Below are 22,188 nucleotides of genomic sequence, written 5' to 3'. Positions count from 1 at the left end.
AAACCATTACAAATGGCCTCAGCGCTCGAGTTCTAATAAACCCACAACTGCTGAGGATGCAAAAACAATACGAATAAACGAGCTTGCCGCGCGTGCCTGATTAAGGGGGGAAAGGTACCTTAAACCTACATTTATGAAAAATTTATTAATTATGAAGAAAAAAATTTTTTTTGGAATACACAGAGAAAACTCTGTTTTCTTCACTCTTTTTTCAAAGTTTTTCTCTGTGGAATATGAAAATTGAGGTCCCAGTCACCATAGAACCCTCCTCGATGAAGCAAGCCCACAGTCCTGACAGGTACCCCTGTGCCGTAGGATCCAGCTAGAACCGATGATTCAATCATGGTCCTTGGGGTCTCATTTTGATCATTAGATGTGTGGTTACAAACGCAAGCACTTTCAGATTTTTTAATTAGTTATACACAATTTGCCAGCCACATATGCACATTTATTCATTAATACTATATAATAAAATACAATTATGCTAGGGATGTAGCCTGAAAAAAGTGCAAATTTTGTCCAATACCTTTGAAAGTGCTTGCGTTTGTAGCCATTCACATGTAGAACAACCCCTGAAAGTTTCAGCTCAATTGCTCAAACGGTTCTCATTAAAAGTTACGGCATGCAAGCAATTTTGAGATTAAACGTAACTGCCCAAGAGTTGAAAAAAACCAAAATACATCAATATATGTCATAATGATACTCTCATGTCACTGAGGCTGCTTAAAACTTTTTGGACGATAAAGAACAGTAATTCAATTTGAATTTTCAACATATTGGACCCACAAGGACAATGTTTAATTATCCCAGACAGCCACACAAAGCCAAATGCGCCAATTTCATTACTACATTTTATAAGTTGTACTAAAATATTAGTATACGCTAATATGGGTTTTATGTGGAAACTGGTAACTAAGTTGATTATGTCCAAATCAACTTTTCACACAAATATACACAATCTCACATTAGAACTTGAACCCAGTCTTCTACCTATTCACTAACATTCATAAAACATTTATCACTAGATACTTGGAAATAAATCACTACAAGTTGATCAATTATCACTAATCTTGTTCATCACATGCAACATACAATAATATATATGATACAGTCATATACACATACATAAAGTACAGTGACATACATATACACTGATGTATATATGTCAATTTACATATGTACTTCTGTATTTCTTGAATTAGAACTGCTAAAAATGTCACATTTTTATAACAAGCTATTGAAACTTCTTCATAGCTTTATTATGAAACACTATGTTGAGTTGCAAAGATATAATTGCACTCTACATATACTTTTTTCACTTTAAAAAAAATGTAATTTTTAGCCATTGGAAAATCAAGAAGCAGTCAGCAGACTGTTGTTGACATTTGATCAGGGCTCGTGCACGAAACAGAGAGAGACAGAAGATATGCCGAAACCCACGTGCTGCGAGTGGTGGCGTTACTGTACACCTATAGCTGTGTAAACAAACAAATTTCTGCTGGATGTACTCTAACCAAAGAATAAAACGAGTATCAATAGATGGCGCTACGGACTTATGAAAGTCTCGAGATTCATGACAGATTGGCCACGATATATCTTTGAGTCGTTTCATTCATTTTTTCTAAATAATCGTAAAAGTATCGGTACTAAATAACCTGTACATCACGGTACAGTTAACATTTTAAAATTCCGATCACGGCACTGGAAAGCCGAGGAAAAATCCTATCAAAAAAGTCAATGAAAAAAAATTTTTTTTTTTTATATTTTAGGTGCCTTTCCCCCCTTAAAGCTCCACCAGCTATTCCAACACATCGCACAGTGTTGGAAAAGCTAAAAAAAGCATTTAATGCATCGCACGAGCTGCAATGGAGAAGAAACCAACTTGACCCGTTAAAGATTTAAATCGAGCTCGAGTCAACTCGGACTCTTTCATTTTTTTTTGATAAAGCCATTTATTACGTCACCGTTGCTGATGCTATTCACATTTCGTAGAACGTAACTTTTTTATTTAATTTTTCGTGATCGCTACTTTTGTGTGTCGTCATGCTTTGTTCTCTAGCATAGCATAGTCGGATGCGGAAAGCAATCAATGCGTATGCTATATCTTTTACTCCCTACTTTTTTGTCATTTTTTTGAAGAAACAACACAAAACATGAATCGTATTCTCAAGGGTGTAATTACTTTCGTTTACGAGCGATTTATCTTCTCGACATGTTCAATGTACATACGCGCGACGGCAAATTTTCACGACGAAAGCCATTATGAAATTGTACTTGGATGTGTGTGTGTGTATGTGCACGCGTGTATGTATTAACGCATCCGCAACCTTGGGTCGGAGTTAATTTTTTCTTTTTCGACGTTTTAGGACTTGGCCTAGATTTCCTATCAGTAATGAACGCTCGATAAAAGGAATGTTATTCGCGCGCATTATACCGTAAGCGAGCGCGCACGCACTCAGACGCATTGCGCCGATAGCTTAATCCTTTTAACACGTATATTTAGGTATATATAATGCGCGTCTGTGGCTCAGTAACACGCGACGACGCGACGACAATGTGCTTTTGATAAACCAATCGTACATTGCTAACGCGTACTGCTAAATGCTTCGCTTTCACTAGTTCATTTTCCATCCGAGTTCATGTTAAAAGTCATGTTGCTCTTTCCTTTTTTCTTTTATTGCTATCTATTTTATTAAAATACGCCGTCCTTTAGTTTGTGAATTTTAAAAGAGCTCGTAGGTTGAAGAAAATTCAAAGAGTACCAGTCTTTCTCGAGTCTTTTGACGTCACCTTTAAATTAACGCGTGAATAATTCAGTGATAAATTTAAATCCAGCGGATACTCGAAATTAAAAAACTGTCATTTTCACTCAATGATGTGCAGCGTATTATAATGCACGAGCGCTTTAATATGCACATGCCACGACATCGACCAATCGAAAATTTTTGAAATTAAAAAAAGTAGCACATCTTCATCTAGCATCTCGAAACTCTCCAATGCGTGTATGAATATATATGTAGCTCACACATCATTACTACGCGCTAGTCGTTGAATTGTCATCTCTTCTTGTTCTCGCGTCAGAAGTATAAAAACTCGAATAAAAAACACACAGAGACACATCAGCACTTTCTCTCTCGCTACGCGGCGACCTTTGAATGCACTGCCTGCTGCTGTTGCAGGTCGCGACACACAGCATCCGCTCTAGTTTTCTCAAAAAATTTTTTTCCCAATGACGCGCGTGCGTGCGTGCGTGTGTGTGTGGAAGCGTTATTTTTTTCATTAAAAATCTATATTCACGCATTGGTGCTACGATACTCAAGGTGCTGCCAAGTTATTGTGACAAAGACTACATTATATAGCAAAAATAATGTGTGCGGCCTCAAACTATAATCTGCAAGTAGGGATTCCAATAAACTGTTTGGGAGAGTACAATTTTTCGAGATATGCATCACAAGAACAGCGCATACGATTTATATATTTTTTAAAACCTCGCTGCCTTGTATGAATTCGTATAGTCATCGGCCATTAGTTGTAGTTTCGATATTTTCTCTTGCTTAGCTGGTCACTCGTAAAAGTCTTATGAATCAACTGTTAACAAATTTCAGGACGATAGCGCATTGCATCATCTGATGTAACTAACGCTTTCGTCTGGATAAGTTATATAGCTCTTGTTTGGTTCATTCATCTTTTTCTATTCGCAAGTATCATATTCACTGATGTATAATCGTTGAACAATAATTAATAATCGCTGGAGTAAATAATATGTACAAATTGTTCTAAAAAATAAAATCCATAAACTTCATCAGTTGTAATAATTCACTAGCGGCGTGTATCGCTACGGAGCGTAAGCATCGGTATGGCATAAAGCAATTCATCGCATATAGTATAATATAACTTGCATATGCAAGTGGCGCGGGACGAGTAAACTAATTTTCTCGAAATTGCACGATAAAGTTTTAACGAGGGCTTGTATACGCATTGATACATCCTTTGCATTGAAAATAGAGTTGTCGTCGCGTGTGAGGTTCCTCGATACAGAATTGCGAGTACAAGTGGGGGTACTGGCGGAGGCAGCTCGACCCTACATTGTGCCCTATAAGAAAAGCAGTGGGGCTTTTCAAAGTTTTTAATCAGTAAGTGCGCTGTTTAGCAAAATTTCTGTCCCCCCTAGAAAAACACTGTACATTGTCATTTGAGCCTTGATTGATTTACAGATCGCCTCGTAGAGGCAATACATGTGCGACATGAGTGTACGAGTGACAGCTATTTTACCTAAATAATATGTAATTAGGAATGGAATTGCTTCTCAACGGACATGTTTAGTTTGCAAAGTGTAATACATTCAAGCTGTAATTGTGCCAGAGATTTTGTAAATCCAATTGATCGAACAGTGCAAAACGATACATAACGTGGAAAACGATATTAAGTACAGTAAACAGTACATGCGCGAGCTTAGGGAAACATCAACGCTCTAACGTTGGAACTCGTGTAGTGCAGTTTGATATCTCGACAGGCCCTTTGAAACTCACTCAAGTTAGGTGTAGCGAGTAACCTTAATGCATATTTATTACTATAATACACGTACTGCAGCTGAGCAACAAAAAAGTGAGCCTCTATACATATTTTCAATCCTACGTGCAGCTAGATGAAAATGAGCTTTTGATAATGTTTCGCTCGCCAACTGTGGATTCAAACATTTACATTCATTGTATGGACATTCAGACAAAATAAAAATGACTCGAGTGACTTTTTGAGTTTAAGGCAAACTAGACTCGTCCACTTATACACAATAGGAAAATAGATATAGTGACCCGAAAAAAGGCCATAGGCCTGACATTATAACGCGCAGTGGCTAATTAACTCTTGGTGTGTACTAGAGGCGGGTTACAAAGTGTGCGTGCATAGTATTTATATCGATTAATTTGCCTCGTCACGCACCTACACGTAAGCTCATACATACACATTACACACACATACACACACACGTATTTGTGGCGTGCGAGCCAAGGAGATTACGATAAAATACAAATGAACCGTCGAGTTTCTACATTCAGCCTTCGTGTGTGCATTCTGTAAAATTTTCCAACATTTGTGAAACTTGAAAAAATATACGATATGTAGTTTTTTGTTACATCAATCCAGACTTAAATACATAGATTCTCTGATGAAAGATGCAAAAATGTACTTTATAATTTAAATTAAATTCGTCGACAGTACGCGTATATGATTATGATCACGGCAGCAAAGATTAACGCTACGATGAGATGTTTACCGCACCCCTGCGATAGATTGAAATTTTCATTGCTTATACAATCGCTGCGGCTAATCTCAAACATCGAGCAAACATTATCATCGAAGAATTCGATAATTGTGTAAGCTCTCAAAACTCCTTGGTGTTATGTGCACAAGTGCTTGATTAGCAAAGAAAATGTTTCGCCTTTATTTTGTAAATTTCACTTCAATTTTTGTACAAGTGTAAAATAAAAGAAAAAATACGATGTTTTGTTTTACAAATTAAAAATTGAATATCTACAAATTTGTTTTCTCTTTCCCGAATGTCACAAGAAAATAGTAATTAAAAATGAATACAATTTAAACCAATATTGAATGGAAAATCTGTAGATATCTCTGAGTTATTGCTTGAAAAATTACTGTCTTCAATCTTTAATTAAAACTGTATTTCGAATTTCTGATAACCACAGCCGTGAATTATTGGCTAAAAAATTACGACCTACAAGCGAAACTATGTAACAGAAGCAATTCGAGATTTCAATGATCTTTTCAGAAAAGAAAGATTAGCCTTAGAACTGTGTATTGGATCTTATACTTGATTTGACCTATAACATTTTTTCGGTCGAGTTACAATAGCCCAAATCTCTTCCAATGGTAGACTATAAAAGTGCACGTTCCAATAATGTGACGTTATATCGACGACAAAATCAACAAACATGAAAAAAAACTCAATACTAGATTTAAGAGTCGACAGATTACTTTTCTATTTATACATCTAAATTTGTCAATTAAGCTATTTTGAATTTTTCGTATCGAAAAAATATGAAAAAAGATTTGATAAAAAATTCATTTTGCTTGTTTGCACAATCGATCTTGTGATAAATCTGAAGCAAACCATCATATTTTAAAAAAACAGCACATCAAAGATAAGACTTGTAGGGGCTTTTATTACTGGTTTATGTATCCATTGCATGTAAAAGTCTATTTAATATTAATAAGAGTGAGCTTGAAAATTTAATATTTCACACGGAAATTATAGATAGATAACATTTTTCTAAAATGAACATCATACTATAGGTCAAAAACACAATAATCAATATTTTTTTAGGTCCAAAACTATAACCGTTTGACATTCGAAAAAGGATCGAAACAAACAAGTTAATAAAGAATTGAGCCGATCCCGAGCATCAGTGCTCGGACGGTCCAACGGCAGCCAAAACGACGGCTCTACAGTTGCAACGGTGATATTGATTAACCCCGTTGCCTCGGGGTCTTGCGAGTGGTTAAACAAGACAAGGACCACAGCACACGCAGCTTAACGCCTAATCAGGTGATATTTAGCGATAGAACGGCAGGAAAGGGATCATCTCTTGAAAGTCAAGAGTTAAGCTTTTAAAAGCTAGCATCGAAACAACATGATCGATCCAAGCTCGTCGGAAGAGGAGAGCGACGACGATCAGGGAACACGAGGACGAGGAGGTCGTGGTCGAGGTAGGCCGGCGGTCGCAGCCCCGGGACCGGCGGCGGCTCGCTACCAGCCGATAGGCGGGGGTGCAGGTCCTGCCGGGGGTATAGCCGGTGGCGCCGGGGCCGGGGGTCACAGGGTCGGGCCCGGAGGCAGTTTTAGCGGCCCGGGGGCGGGAGGCTCCCCAGGCGGGGCCTTCGTACCCGGCACCAGGGCCCTCGGCCTCAGCGCTGGCGCCAAGACCGGAGCCTCGGCGTCTGGCGTCGATTACGACGATCAGGCTGGGGCCGGTCTCGATGTGCCGAACCGCAGACATCCCGGCAGGAGCTCGCTCTCGCCGGCTAGCAGCGCCCACCAGGACGTCTCGTCGTACTCGTCCAAGCGAGAGAGGCCGGGTAGCCCCTCGCCGTCCGTGGCAGACGAGCCCCAGACCGAGCAAGAGCTTGCGGTGAGTTTATCAATTGCTTTTTTTTCTATCGGATGGTTAAGCCTTTTTTCAAACTGGAGCTTCGTTTGAAGCTTTCTTGGCATCAACATTTTTCAATACGTTCAAAAGTTTACATTGAATTTTCCAGTCCGGAAGGTATAAATTTTATTAAAAAATTTTATAAAAATGTTGTTTACTTTCTCGTTTTGCATATCATTACAATTTCTGCGGCTACAAAAAAGAAAAGTTCTAGATGAATAATCTGATGAAGTTGACTCGTAGCTTCGTAAAAAGAAAAAATTGTAATAATGCACGGAGAATTAATCTACCGAATGTGTAGCGGAACGAAGTAGTCGGGACTTACGTCACTCTTGGCGAATAGAGTCAGTAGTCGCGACATAAAAGTCTACGTTAGCAGAAAAAATAGCATCAAGATAATTTATTGATTAGCTTATCTACCTTCACATTGCCCTTACATCTTATAAGAAGCTTATAGCCGACGTCTATTTTCGTACAACACAACGGCAATCGATTTTTTTCTCTCACATTTGAGACAAAGGGTTGATTTTTTGGTTGCTTTGGCTTTCAGGAAAAACAGGAACGAGAAGAAGAAGAGCGCAAAACACGCCTACAGCTCTATGTGTTCATTTCGAGGTGTATCGCGTATCCATTCAATGCCAAACAGCCAACGGACATGACGAGGCGACAGATGAAGATCACGAAACAGCAGCTGGAGACCCTCTGCTCTCGCTTTCAGGTACATCACATAACTATACATGCACACAAAAAAGTACATGTACCCTTCAACGCAAACATGAAAGATTATCTCGTTTCAATGCGGGTACATTTTTTACTAATGTAAATGAAGTGTGTTTCTTTAGTATAAAGTTTGCGGTAGCTTAAAAAAAACCTTTTAATAAACTTTTATTTTCCAATGAATATATTTTGACAATTTACTCCACAAATGGATGAGTCCTAATAATAAAAAAAAGGTCTATTATTCAATAATTCGTTGTTTTCTTAAATTGTATTTTCAATTGGCAAAATACATATTTATAATTATTTGTCTCGAATTAGTTAATAATTTTATCATCAGAACAGTATAAAAAAACTACACTAAACAAACACTATATCACACAGAATGCTTCACTTTATTCATGAAATACATGTTTTCATGAACTAAGGCGAAAAAATTCGTGATGCAGTTAATTTTATTGTCATTACAAGTAAAAAAGTTTCTTTATATACACTGTAGATTAATTGTTACTTATTTAAAAAATTATTTCTTATTTTTGGACCCTTAAACATATGATTATTATTCGAAACCTTCGATGTAATGTTAATTGATGTTAAATCTAAAAATAATCTTGAACTTAAGAATTGTACTTTTTGCTTGGAGAAAAATATGCGAAAATTGCTCTCGGTCGGATAATTTAAAAAAAAAAAAAATTATATCTATTGAGAGTCTCCGAGTGAGCTTCCGCGCTGATTCTCCATGTGCACTCTTTTTCTCACTCGTTTAAACTCGAGTTGTCTTTGCTCTTTTTCCAGTTATTTTAGTACAAATACTCATACGTCTCAAAGGCTTCGGGCAGCGATCCAATAGCGTCTCTGTCTCACGCTTCTGTCGATCGATTTACTTATCCCGGGCCGGCTGACATATAGCCGGATCCTTGAAAAGTTTAAATATTTAGTAGCTCGTGACAGACGTCAATACTTAGCAACACACACGTCTACACGTCCATTCATACACACACACACACACACACACACATCGGAAGTAATTCGAGCGAGACGATCGGATATTATGTAATGAATCGATGGGTTTGCAGAGCTTCCTGAAAGGCGAGACGCAGATAATCGCCGACGAGGCCTTCCACAACGCCATCCAGAACTACTTTGACGTGTTCCTCAAGTCGGAGCGGGTGGTGCGCATGGTGCAAAGCGGTGCTTGCTCGCAGCACGACTTCCGCGAGGTATTCAGGAATAACATCGAGAAGCGTGTTCGGAGCCTCCCGGAAATCGACGGTCTGAGCAAGGAGACGGTGCTCGCCTCGTGGCTAGCCAAATTCGACTGTATATTCAAGGGCACGGGCGACGAGGACAACAAGCGGCCCTCGCGCATGCAGCAGCAGTCGCTCAATTCCGAGCTCATACTGTCGAAGGAACAGCTCTACGATATGTTCCAGCAGATACTTGGCGTGAAGAAGTTCGAGCATCAAATATTGTTCAATGCCCTCCTGTTGGATTCGGCCGACGAGCAGGCCGCAGCCATCAGGAGAGAATTGGACGGCCGCGTCCAGAAGGTCAACGAGATGGAGAAGGTACGGCATGATCGTACGTTGCTTGCTGCTAGTGTGAGTTCACTTTTTCATTGCATTTTTACACCCCGCACCCCCGCCCTTCGATTTAGCCAAAGAACAAACAATTGACTTTTAACACATGACTTAATCAATATTGATTATATTTAAAAAGATGACTACGCGTTGCGATGATTGCATCAGGTTTATATACAAATAAATAATTATCTAACATACTGGTTAATGTGCTCTACATATTTCTTGTCGTTATATGGTGTTCTAAATATGGAATCTTGTCTCAGTGGACTCTTATTGATATTATATACTCTACTATACGTGTTCTTTCTCAGTGGAACTCTTTAACATACATATGTATTATCTTATATATTCTCTACACCATATATGTACAATTGTGCACTCTAAAACTCATAAAATGGAAGCTTTTAATCATGGCCTAACTTTACTAATGCTACATTAGATTCATATAATCATCAGTGCAATACATTGAGAATTATATATTCAAATTTATCACAGAACTCTTACTCCTCTCAATAATTTCATGTTATTATTATTAAAACATATATTGCGTGTAACTACTACTAACTATTACAATTATGTTATTCTGATTATTCAAAGTGCTTGATTATAACACAACTTTTATATATGCATTATACAACACCAAGTAGATGTTAATCGGTGTTAGACTTGGCCATTTCAGTAAAACGAAATGATATTGACAATACTCGAGCTTATTATTATAGTGATTTTCAAGGCTTCATAGCGACTCTAGAGTCGGCATTAGATGATTAGTGCAAGCTTTTTTCCGCAGCAAAGAATCGAGAGTATTTGACACATTGCTAGAATGTGAAGGACGGCCCGACGAGAGAATTGAACGTTCAGATCGTTTCGAGTCTCGTTCAGTTTTATCGGCTGGTCGAAAGAAACGAAAAAGAAAAGATTTAAATTGCATTTACACATTTAGCCGTTTAATATATGGCTTTATTATAATCGCATATCGTAGGTGCACGCGCGAATATACGATACAACAACACCAGCTGTGTAGTATAGAAAAAATTGGAAGCGCGCAACAGGTCGGCTGGAAAAGCTCGCATACATAATTGCTATTGCGAAGTATGCGCGGCGACCGGTTGCGCCTCCAATCTTTCTCTCTATTATTGCACAAGTTCAAATGGACAAGATATTATTTCTCTAGGATTGATAGAATATGCAAGCGCGAGAAAGCTTATTCATCGGGTGCTTTGGCGCTGGCTTTGTTCTGATTGCAGAATCGCAAGCTCATGCCGCGATTCCTTCTGAAGGAGATGGAGTCGCTTTACATCGAGGAGCTGAAGACGTCCATCAACCAGCTAATGGCTAACTTGGAATCCCTACCGGTTTCCAAGGGTTCGATAGACGGCAAATACGGTTTGCAGAAGCTGAAACGCTACAATCACCGTGGCGATCGCTCCCGCCCCCGTAACCAAAGCTCCTTGGTAAACGACTCCGCGGACTCGGAGCCCATACTGACCAAAATGGACGTTGCCCTCTCGTTTCCGCTTGAGGTCATCGTCATGGAGGTCAAGGGCATCAAGAGTCTCGCGCCTAACCGGATCGTTTACTGCACCATGGAAGTCGAAGGCGGCGAGAAGCTGCAGACTGATCAGGCCGAAGCGTCCAAGCCCATGTGAGCGCCGCCACTCGGCAGCATAACTTGATATAAAATAATACGCTCGATGCTGATTGTTTTCTCGTGCGCCACAGGTGGGACACACAAGGCGACTTCACGACGATGCACCCGCTGCCGATCGTGAAGGTACGCTTGTACACGGAGAACCCGTCGATGCTGGCTTTGGAAGACAAGGAGCTCGGAAAGGTGTTCCTGAAGCCGACACCCCTGTCGAGCAGAGCTCCCGAGTGGCATCGGCTGACGGTGCCGCGAAGCGCCCCCGATCAGGACCTGCGAATCAAGATAGCCTGCCGCATGGACAAGCCGCTCAACATGAAGCACTGCGGTCACCTCTACGCCATCGGCAAGTCCGTGTGGAAAAAGTGGAAAAAGCGATACTTTGTATTGGTCCAAGTCTCACAGTACACCTTTGCGATGTGCTCGTATAAAGAAAAGAAAAGCGAGCCGTCGGAAATGATGCAGCTGGATGGCTTTACAGTTGACCATATAGAATCGCATTCCGCTTATCTAATGGCCGGTCAGGACTTGCAGGACGGAAAGTGAGTGTTGCCAGGCCAATGGCTTTGTTCAATTCCCAATGTTTGGAATGGAGACTCAGCGATGAGGAGCGTTGGAGCGGGGGGGACCTTGCGGTGGACTCTACGACGGCACGCTGCACGACCATCGCACGTTTAACTAGGCACGTCCACTTGGAAGGTCTCCCGGCCCGCAGCGACGGGATCGTTTAGTCTCCAAGCCAGCCCCAACAAACCTTCATTCATTGCGGTTGCGCAGCGAACACTTCGATAATCAATCATATTATGTCATTTTGCATATTATCTCATGACACACTAGTAAACGCAAAAAAAAACGTCATAACTACATATCGAAGATTCTTAAACGCAAAATCATCCACACATCGATCAACCAATGTAACGGGTATGGCGATTCCCAGTTATATATAATATATATGTCATAATAACCTGCACTTGTCGTTGAGCACAAATTTTACATCCTGGACATGCATTTGTCTGACTGGCAATGACCGCAGGTACTTTTTCAACGCCGTCCGTGACGGAGACAATGTAGTCTTTGCGGCGGACGACGAGAACGAGTGCCACCTGTGGGTTACCGCCATGTATCGGGCGACGGGCCAGTCGCACAAGCCAACGCCACCCGTCTCGGTGGCCAACAAAAATTCCACCATCAGCAAGATCCAGGGAGACACGGATCGCGCCAAGAAGCACGGCATGGAGGACTACATCAGCGCCGATCCCTGCAAATTCGACCACGCGAGCTTGTTCAAGTTTTTGCAGAATTTAACGCTCGATTACAGACTCAACGATCCTTACTGCTCGCTCGGTTGGTTCTCGCCGGGCCAGGTCTTCGTTCTCGACGAGTATTGCGCCAGGTGAATGCAAATACCCCCCCCTGATAAATCGACTTTTTCCTCGCTACGCGTGTTTGTGCTCCGATGAAATCAACGTAGCTGTAGCGTCCTACAGCCCCGACTCTCGAGGAGGAGCATAAATGCGAAACTGTCTTTGAGTCTTCGGCTCGAGTCCTCGGGCGCTTTTTCTCTATTAGGCGTGGCCTACGGTCTAGCCCGAAACCTCAATCGAGTTTGTTAATTCACTTGCAGATACGGGGTGCGCGGTTGTTACCGGCACATTTGCTACCTCAGCGATTTGCTCGATCGAGCGGAGCGAGGCATAATGATCGATCCAACCCTGATCCACTACAGTTTTGCCTTTTGCGCCAGTCACGTTTACGGTAATAAACCCGACGGCGTCGCATCCATAACGCACGAGGAAAAGGATAAATTTCAGGAAGTCAAGGAACGCCTGAGGCTACTGCTCGAGAAGCAAATAACAAACTTTAGGTATACACGACGTTCGACCCACGATGAATATATTACATCGTCGTTGCACGGCTTTGTGCTTTCGATGAAAGTTGACGAGCTAATTGTTGCGACCGACTTACAGGTTCAGCTTCCCATTCGGTCGGCCCGAGGGTACATTGAAAGCTACGTTGTCTTTGTTAGAAAGAGTTCTAATGAAGGACATCGTCACTCCAGTGCCACCCGAGGAGACCCGCAACATGATCAAGGCTTGCCTGGAGACCGCGGCCCACGTCAACTACGAGAGGCTCTCGACCGAGGCTAAAATTGGCGAGGATCTCAATGGAGACGTAAACGTTCCTCCCAGCAAAAAGCTGGAGGATTTGATACATTTAGCCGAGCTATGCGTCGATTTGTTGCAGCAAAACGAGGAACACTATTCGGAGGTATTAGATATGGTTTTTAGAACTGAATGTTCGATGTACGGGGCTCTCGAGTGAGAGGGTATATGCATGCTTTGTTGTTGTTGTTGTTGCTGTTGATGTTAAAGAGGACTTTGAGGTAAGGGTCCCCATTAACCTCCCCAGAAGACGACGCGATTTTAGACAATTTTCTATACTTTTATACCAGCCTTAGCCGCCTGATAAGTTTCGTTCTCAAGTTGGTTCATTACCATTTTTAGAACTAGTACACAAAATGATACATTAGAGCTTGCTGCAAAAGTTATGCTCGATTTTGACATTTTTTTTCTTCCATATATAAACGAGTTTTTAACCTGGACTAGACATGGTAGTTCCCATTAGATACTCTACTTTTTGATGAAAATACAATGAACATGGTTGACAATTTGCGATCGCTTACGCACATTACAAATATACACCATAGAACACAAATCAAAATGGACCAAAAATGGACGAAACTCGACGAAAGACCGGGAAAGTCCCAAGGAAAGACCAAGGGATGCCCGTTAATGAAAAAGGTACGATGCGCAGGTGTGGAATTGGCTGACTGGACACGAGTAAGTTGCGATCGATCTCGCGTTGCATTGCCTGATGTAAATAACTTGATTAGCAAAGTAGATTTGGTTAAAGTTACATTAATCCATAGCGTGAATGAAAATTCGAGTAGTTGATTGCGAGCGTAATTGAGAATAGCGTCTTCTGGGTTCTCGAGGGCCTCGGTCCAGAGCCGGCGAACCCACCGCTCTGGGCATGAACAAAGCGTCACCCTCCGTAAGTGTGTGTCGTCCAATATTTTCACGTTACGCTCCTACTACACTGCACCGCAGGCGTTCGCCTGGTTTAGCGACCTCCTGGTGGAGCACGCCGAGATCTTCTGGGCGCTCTTTGCTAACGACATGAACCAAGTCCTCGCCGAACAACCGCCCGACACTTGGGATAGCTTTCCGCTCTTCCAAGTGCTCAACGATTACCTTAGAATGGATGGTAAGGATTTAGACGATCGCCTAAATTATTATTATTCTACATGCAAATAATGTGAATAACTTTGCACTCGCAGATAATCTGAGGGACGGGCGGTTCCATCAGCTTCTGAGGGACACATTCGCTCCACTGGTGGTTCGCTACGTGGATCTCATGGAAACGTCCATCGACCAATCTATCCACAAAGGCTTCGACAAAGAGCGCTGGGAGATCAAAGGCAATGGCTGCGCCACCTCGGAGGATCTATTCTGGAAACTCGACGCCCTTCAATCTTTCATCAGCGGTCTTCATTGGCCGGATCAAGAGTTCAGGGTCCACTTGGAACAGCGTCTCAAATTGATGGCTTGCGACATGATGGAGGCTTGCATTCAGAAGACCGACACGGCGTTCCAGCAGTGGCTCAAGAAAGGTATGACCTTCAGCTCGGCGACGGATTACATCATACCCTCGGAAATGTGCGCCATGGTTAACGTTATCTTGGACGCGAAAAACCAGAGTTTTAAGCTCTGTACGATCGATGGCGTCGACGTGGTGAGTCTTTATTTCAGATTCTTTTATCTTTCACTCTGCACTCTGTATTCAGTACACTGGTTAGGGAGTCTGTGAGAAAATATTGAGCGTGTGTATATGATATATGCCGTTGCGTAAAGGACTTTGGTAAAGTAACGGTCTATTATTCTTATTCTTTCCTCAGTTGAAGCTCGGCTGTAAAAAGTTTGTGGAGCTTCCGTGCATTTTCATGCTTTATAACGCATCAATTTACACGGGTACTTCCGAACTTTTTACAGCCGAGGACCTGTATATGATTCCTTATCCTTAGACATATATGTTGATCTTTTCTTTAGGAATTGATTGGTACAGAGTAAAGTAATTAAAAAATTTTAAATTGTATAGAATTGAACATCATGCTGCAGTTTATTATTTGAAAATCTTAAGTTTTCTAAAACTTTCAGCTCTATTATGCTTTGCTCATTTTTTTAGCTATAATTTTTAAAAAGATGATTAAAATATTATGTTTTTGCTAATTGCAATAGATTTAGAGTTATGAAACTGTTCGATAGATATAGTGCAATATTTACGACCCTAGATGAGCCCAAAAAAATATGGTGCTTCGACTACGAAAGAATTTTTTAAAGCAATGCAATTTGCTTTTACCTTATTTCAGCTTTATCGATTATTACCAAAAAAAGTAGTTGGCGGCGCAAAACAAATTTTTCATCATAAGGCTAGCTAGTCGATACGTCTTGGAACAAACGCTTAGTTCATTCATCCAGTTAAAGAATATTATTACGCCTATTATTTATTTTTTATTTTATAATCATTGGTTGATTAGGACACACTAGTTGCTGTTAAAGGCGTATTTAGTAAAGAATCCTTATTGGCTCGATTTCTATATTTCAATTACTATTTTGCCGTAGCATCAATACCACTCGAAAATTGACAACATGATTGAAACGACACTGGCCGCCATGTCCCAAGGAATGATTAACAAGCTCGTCAGTATTCTTGAAGCTACCCTATCGAAATTATCACGCTACGACGAGGGTTCGTTGATCGGATCGCTGCTCAGTTTTACGGTGAATATTTCAATATTAAACCACTCGATATTTCAGTCATTTTTATATACTTCTGCTATGTAATCCGATATTCACACGTATCTGACTTTGCAGAAAGTATCAGGCAGCGGCAAAGAATTGGGTCATGCGTATGTTAGTTTTACGAGAAACAGTACCGAGCAGATTCGCAGTAAGGTCATCGATGAATTGTGGATATTGAACTTTTTCGAGGTAAAGAAAATAAACTAAGCGATGCAGGATCAATTCTAACAGACAAAAATCTGAATTTTTTAAATCCATACACTCTTTATTTACAGCAATGGTACACAGCCCAAGTGAGCTTGTTGTGCAATTGGCTGACTGAACGCATGGATCACAGTTTGCACGTATTTCAATGCACCTGCCTCGCTCACGTCGTCAAGAAAGTCTACTCCGACTTTGAGCTTCAGGGAGTCATGGAGGACAAACTGAATTCGAAAACGTACCAGACTATAGCTCAGAGAATGCAGACCGAGGAAGCAACTTGTGCCTTAAGCATGAACTCGCAAAATGATGAGTAAGTACAGTAGCTTATTGATGATCAGCCACGTCGAAGAATCTGACAATTTCGATGCTAATATACGACTTGTATATATTGTTACAGGGGACTGTCGGAGAACGGTAACGACGACGAAGTAGAAAGGCCCAAGACTAAGGTCACGATAGTCGAGAATCTGACGGGCGAAGACGGCATAAGCATCAGCAACGTCACGTCGAACGTAGCCAGCCGCGTGGGTAGCATGTTCGAGAAGGGAATTGGCGGCCTTTCGACCAAGTTCGGTGGAGCCACTAGCTGGTTCTAAGGAGGCTTCGATCGACAATTTGACTACAGCCTGTGTGATTGATAAGAATGTTCCTTTGAACATCAGTCTATTATTACTGATGTTTGAAAATCGATGAATTTTTCCACGAAATTCGAAAGATGTATGAAATTTTCAGTGACTGGACGCTGAGATACTTTACCTGTAGTTCAAGTCAAACTACTAAAATGCAATGGAAAACGAATAACGAAAACAAAATTTCGATGTTCGTTAAGAATAATACATCGTGCACGATCGATCGTTGATGTTTGTTAGACGCCTGTGTCCTTTCGTTAAGTGAAAAATTGCTCGAATTGCGTCATTGCCGTTCTTTTGACAGATACAAGTTTGCCGACTAAAGAGTCGAAAAATAAAAACAAGAGATGTAGCGCGACGTTTGAAAGTATTTCTCTTACTCTCTATCTCTGATAATCCATAATGTAAATGCATCATTGGATGCCGCTCGAATGCGCCTGTGACGTGTAAATGTTTAGACAGAATTTGCCAAGATGTTGCTCAAGTAATATCAATTGCGATTGCGTAAGAAACGTGGATAGGTATGTAGTTATAATTAACGGCAGGATATAAAATGAAATAAATTTATGTGCTCACCGTATGTTTTATGTGAGGAAATTAAATATACATGTATGCACTGATGTTAAGGATAAAAGAGGAATTACCGGTTAAGGGCTAAGGGTATGAAAAAATGGGTCAAGTCTAGACTAAAAGTATAAACAAATGATAATATTATATAGTGTATATAAACACACATTACATCTGTAACGTAAAAAATGGGAAACCAACACGACGTGACGCGTTGTCTCATTCGACTAACGCCTAATGATATAAAGTGAACATTTTCCTATTTAGAAAGTATATCGATTTATTAATTTATAGATTCGTGATTTTTAAATGAAACGATTTTTAATGCTTACGTTGTTTCAATAAATGATAACATTTTGATTAACAGTAAATTTGATCGTTATCCTTTCAAAATATGAAAAAAATATAAATATTTAGAAAACTAAAGTGCTGCAAATTGTCTGTTGCAGTATTGTATTGTACGATAATTGTGATGAATTAACCAAATATGAGCAAAAAATACCAATAACAATATCGCGGATTGATAAAAATCCAAACAAAAAAATCACGTTAAAAAAGATTCAAACGCGTTTAATACACGAGCGGTGTAGTTTATTGCGCTCGTAAGTTTCTGCTATGCTTCTTTACTAGTACAGCGATTGATTTTTTTTTCATAAAAGAGCAACTTCGTTTTTCTATGAATCTCTCTCTAATGCGATTTCTCGCGACGACGGTTAACAAAAAAAAATTGAGGCGAAATAATAACGCGCGCCTGCGCGCACATGCCGGCCAATATAAACGTGAGTTTGTAGACTCAGAGTGATAGTAGAATGTACTTCTTTATCTCTATACGATGAAATACAATAATTATCTTATAATAATAACAATAATTATTAATAATGTAGACCAATTCGACGGTCAAAATCGACGTAAAAAGTTTGAGACTTTAACGTTCCAAGCTATTTTTCTCATCAAATAAAAATTAAGTTATAATAAATTTGCGCTCATCAAACGTGTATGGCGGCCTTTTTCATTTTGAATTCAAGATACAGAAAAAACGATGAAAAACGAACGAAAACAGAATTTTTCACGATAGCCATCGTAGTTTTTTACGCAATAATTAAATTATAATGATAATAATATTAAATAATAATAATGGTATAGTTGTAATATACGATAGCTACGCAGTTTTGGTTGAGGAAGTCATGAAAAAAGTGGTGTCTCGAGGAAAGCGAAAACGTCGTTCAGAATCCGGTCCATGTTATATAATAATAAATGAGATATTTGAACCGTGGCACCTTGGGTAAGAGCTGCAATAAATATTACAGTTTAATTTTTTTAGAAGTAAAATAATAAATAAAGACATAGCAGAAACGATCGAAGCGCCGTCATAGTTTAAGAAAATTATGATTGGGATGACAAGAAGTATGTAACAGAGGGACATATGACGATTGAAGACTATAAAACGAAAAAACGGTCGGTGCCTTTATAAATTTGAATGAACTTATATTACTACTGTTTTTCGTATCAATGATAAATGATAAAATTGTGAAAATAGATAATTAGCTATTTTAACGTTCATTTAAAATCAGCTTTAAGATCTGCACACTTGATTAAAATTAATTATGAGGTAAAAAACGAAGCAAGTTTGTAAAAATGATGGGGTACGGTAGAGATGTTCTGTATGTACAAGATTCAGACGGTATATTTGCGTGTTTACAGTTACTTTAAAATTATTTAATTTTCTTCGCTCTAGGCACTGAAATAATTTCGCTTTTACGGTCTTCCGAAAATTAAGGCACGCTCGATCAAACAAAACAAAAAATACATTTAGATATATGTCCTTGCACCATCCGCACGGTAAAAAAGAAATCAATGACGATGAAACAAACGAAACATCATTCGCTATTAAGCAAACTACTAAGCTATTCTATCGACTATAACAAAAATGCAATATATCTCAATATTTTGTGAACTACTATCACACACTTTTCATCGAATTTTAATGTTTTGTTCAACGAACGACCGGTTTGATTGATACAATTCCAATTTCCAAACTGGACATGTCAACGCTTAATGGTTAATTATCACGAGAACAATTAAATCATATTGCCTATATGTAAATGTGTAATATGACGAATGTATCAAATAGGGTTGAGCAAAGTAATATATTATATACAAAGTATCAGGTGTAAACAACAAGTGTAAATATAATACAAAATAATAAAATTAGAGAGAAAAATATTGCTTATTCAGAAACTTGTTTAAGGACGCACTTTTGTATAATGACGTTGTAAAAGTATTCAAGACAGTATAAAGTTGCGAAGGTGAGTGTACTGTGCGTGGACCAGAGTTTGCAACCGCTTTTTACCTATAATCTATATTCTATAAGTGTTCATTCATTGTGTGAGCATTATCCGACTGCTTGATACTTGCAAAGTTTTCGTTACCCTTTTCAGGCTAGATCTACTTTGTAAGGTTTGAAAAAGCCCAAAATTCAATATTACGAGTGCGTCAAAGTAGGACTTTGTGCGCGGCTAGCGTGATTTTCGATCTGTCGCATCCACGTGCGAAAAAGACAATATTCCACGCTCGCCGTTGCGCACCGCGACTTCCAACTAGCTAGATCTGCGGTTGTTGCACTTTTAAAACGTACAGCGACACCCATCACTTCAAAGCGTAACACTCAATCAGCCGTGCTGTGTTATTAATGAGAAAGAAAAAAGGTACCCAGCAAACGTATTATTTCAATCGCTTTGCTAATTGATGAACAACTTGTAATACGACTCGATATAGTTTATTAATGGAAAATACCTACTTTTTTCTTTTGACAGAAGTAAAAAACGACGAGAGAAGCGCTTTTGAGACAAAGCATATGATTTATGTGGCGTTCACTTTTTTAAAAGCATAACATTCCTGACGATCAGTATTGAAATTTTCTCCTTTAAACTTTTACGGGACGTTTTCAAATTTTCGATGTTAAGCGGTCAACTACTAAAACTATAATCCAGAAAAATTTATAGCCTCTTGTGAATTTCTATACGTATCTATAAATAAATAGAGAGATATAGAACTTTAGGGAGTCTAAATAGTGATTGGCCTAGCTGAAGAAACACAAAAAATCTCCTTTCTTTATGAACTAACTTAATCAATATTGCATAATTCGGTGAAAATTATCTGCTCGTAACAATAGTTAAACTAATTTCTCGAGCCCCTTGACTCGATTCGTAATGAAATCGTAAATTTGTTGCATTATAAAGATCTTTACTCAAGTTTAACTAAATAAAATGCTAAAAGAAAGCGATTTTCTGCGTTAAAAAACTTTCGTCGCAACTTTTGCTCTCTTCTAAGAAAAGTTTAAAACTGTATCCCTCAGTGGTGATATTATATAAACTCCGTTGATTTGACGATTAATTGATCGTTGAAATTAATTTATTTTATATTACTAGATATTTAATGTTTATAATAACGTTAAATTTTTTGTAAAGAAAAATATGACGCCATCGTTAATACAAAGAACTAACATATCATATTCTAAAGATATCAATAAAATTGTAAAATATATTTTATGAAATGTTGAACTAAAAGAATAACAAAAAGTGTAAGTACTTGGAAAGTTTTCCATGGATTATACATATATTTTCTTCGTGTACAAATATTTTAATATATTGTAAGACATTTTCCTTGCTAATGCCACATAAGTACTACATGTTACAAAATATAGCGTCGAATCAACGGAGTTTTCATGTTGACGATTTAATCTATTTCTATTTCATTCGCGTTCTCTTTCAGTAAAATCGATTTGTTGATACCAATCTTTCCATAAATAGACAAAGTAAAATAAAAACAAAAAACAGTCAAACTGCAGTTTACGAATCATGTTAAAAATCTATATTAAATATGTGATTCGTGAGAAAGGAAAAAAGTAATGCGGTCCTCGTTATGAATGAGCTTTTCCTAACTTATTATACGAACTATTGAACTATGCATTATATTTTCGCACGTGCATTACTATAAGCATATATTTATTACAGACTATATAAATAAAAAAAATTATATATTTATATTATTACAGTTATTTCGATGAAAGAGTGCAGGATAATGTTATCGGTATAGATAAAACTTTTATTGTACGTGTGGTGACAGTCGAAAGAAAAGATGATAAATAAATGTGTTGGGAAATTAAAGATTTTAAATTATACCAAAAAATGAATCAATTTTATCAATAATTCATCTTCCACTTGCTGCAGAAATGTTTCATCATAAACATCGATACGCACCACAATTTCATTTGAGGTCAGTCAGACATTGCATTACGTTTCAAGTGTTGTTTATTAATAAATTAATATTTTAAGAAAGATGAAAATTATGTGCCACATTTTGAATCAAGCATTTGTATTACAGTGGTAGAATCGGCGCTGCGCGATTAAAAGAAAAAAATTAACTATGTTCAACGTCTTTCTTCGACCAGTGTACCGTGTAACTGTAAATCATATCGCGACAGACAATTGTGTTTTGAAATGTAGATTGTAATGTTATACATATCACTCAATGCTACATATTAACATGTCATAAATCAAGAAATAAAAAAGATGAACTCTTTGAAACCAAGGACCTCAACTCAAATTCAGACACATATATACATATTCACCTTCCCGCAATATTTTTATAAACTGTTCGAAATGATTTCGAAATCATATGAATTTTTTCCTTGTCAGTAAAGCACAAGTGAATTCCCATCACATTATTTTCCTCATTTGATAAACTTATTGTTAAATACAAAGTCTTGCATGATTTAATGTTTTTTTTTCACATGAAATGGGCGTAAGTATGTAAAAG

At 38.8% G+C, this 22,188-nt stretch overlaps 2 protein-coding genes across 2 annotated transcripts; both read left to right on the top strand.

Moving 5' to 3' along the window:
* Nucleotides 1-6,827: 6,827 nt before the first annotated feature.
* Nucleotides 6,828-7,214, top strand: LOC106657766 (the record flags this gene model as incomplete). The annotated part of the gene is made up of 1 exon (XM_014379441.2): nucleotides 6,828-7,214. A coding segment is annotated over one exon (387 nt), but the record flags the coding sequence as incomplete, so codon positions are not given.
* Nucleotides 7,215-7,731: 517 nt separating this feature from the next.
* Nucleotides 7,732-21,956, top strand: LOC106657950 (calcium-dependent secretion activator). The gene is made up of 13 exons (XM_023460848.1): nucleotides 7,732-7,881; nucleotides 8,957-9,448; nucleotides 10,711-11,108; nucleotides 11,186-11,650; nucleotides 12,142-12,501; nucleotides 12,733-12,972; nucleotides 13,076-13,379; nucleotides 14,219-14,375; nucleotides 14,449-14,903; nucleotides 15,791-15,949; nucleotides 16,043-16,159; nucleotides 16,246-16,484; nucleotides 16,572-21,956. The coding sequence occupies exons 1-13, from the start codon at nucleotides 7,819-7,821 to the stop codon at nucleotides 16,768-16,770; spliced, it is 3,648 nt and encodes a 1,215-aa protein (XP_023316616.1). The 5' UTR covers nucleotides 7,732-7,818; the 3' UTR covers nucleotides 16,771-21,956.
* The last annotated feature ends 232 nt before the right edge of the window (nucleotides 21,957-22,188 follow it).

This window comes from Trichogramma pretiosum, unplaced genomic scaffold (assembly GCF_000599845.2).
Source record: "Trichogramma pretiosum strain Unisexual culture from Peru unplaced genomic scaffold, Tpre_2.0 scaffold6, whole genome shotgun sequence".
NCBI classification, from domain to species: domain Eukaryota; kingdom Metazoa; phylum Arthropoda; class Insecta; order Hymenoptera; family Trichogrammatidae; genus Trichogramma; species Trichogramma pretiosum.
Note: the sequence above shows the minus strand (reverse complement) of the source record. Positions and strands in the feature narration are given on the sequence as shown.

Excerpts from the sequence above, each read along its gene's own strand:
- LOC106657950 (XM_023460848.1), top strand. The coding sequence starts at position 7,819 with ATGACGAGGCGACAGATGAAGATCACGAAACAGCAGCTGGAGACCCTC. Across the intron at positions 11,109-11,185 it reads GCCGAAGCGTCCAAGCCCAT|GTGGGACACACAAGGCGACT; the intron begins GTGAGCGCCGCC and ends CGTGCGCCACAG. Across the intron at positions 14,376-14,448 it reads CGATTACCTTAGAATGGATG|ATAATCTGAGGGACGGGCGG; the intron begins GTAAGGATTTAG and ends TTGCACTCGCAG.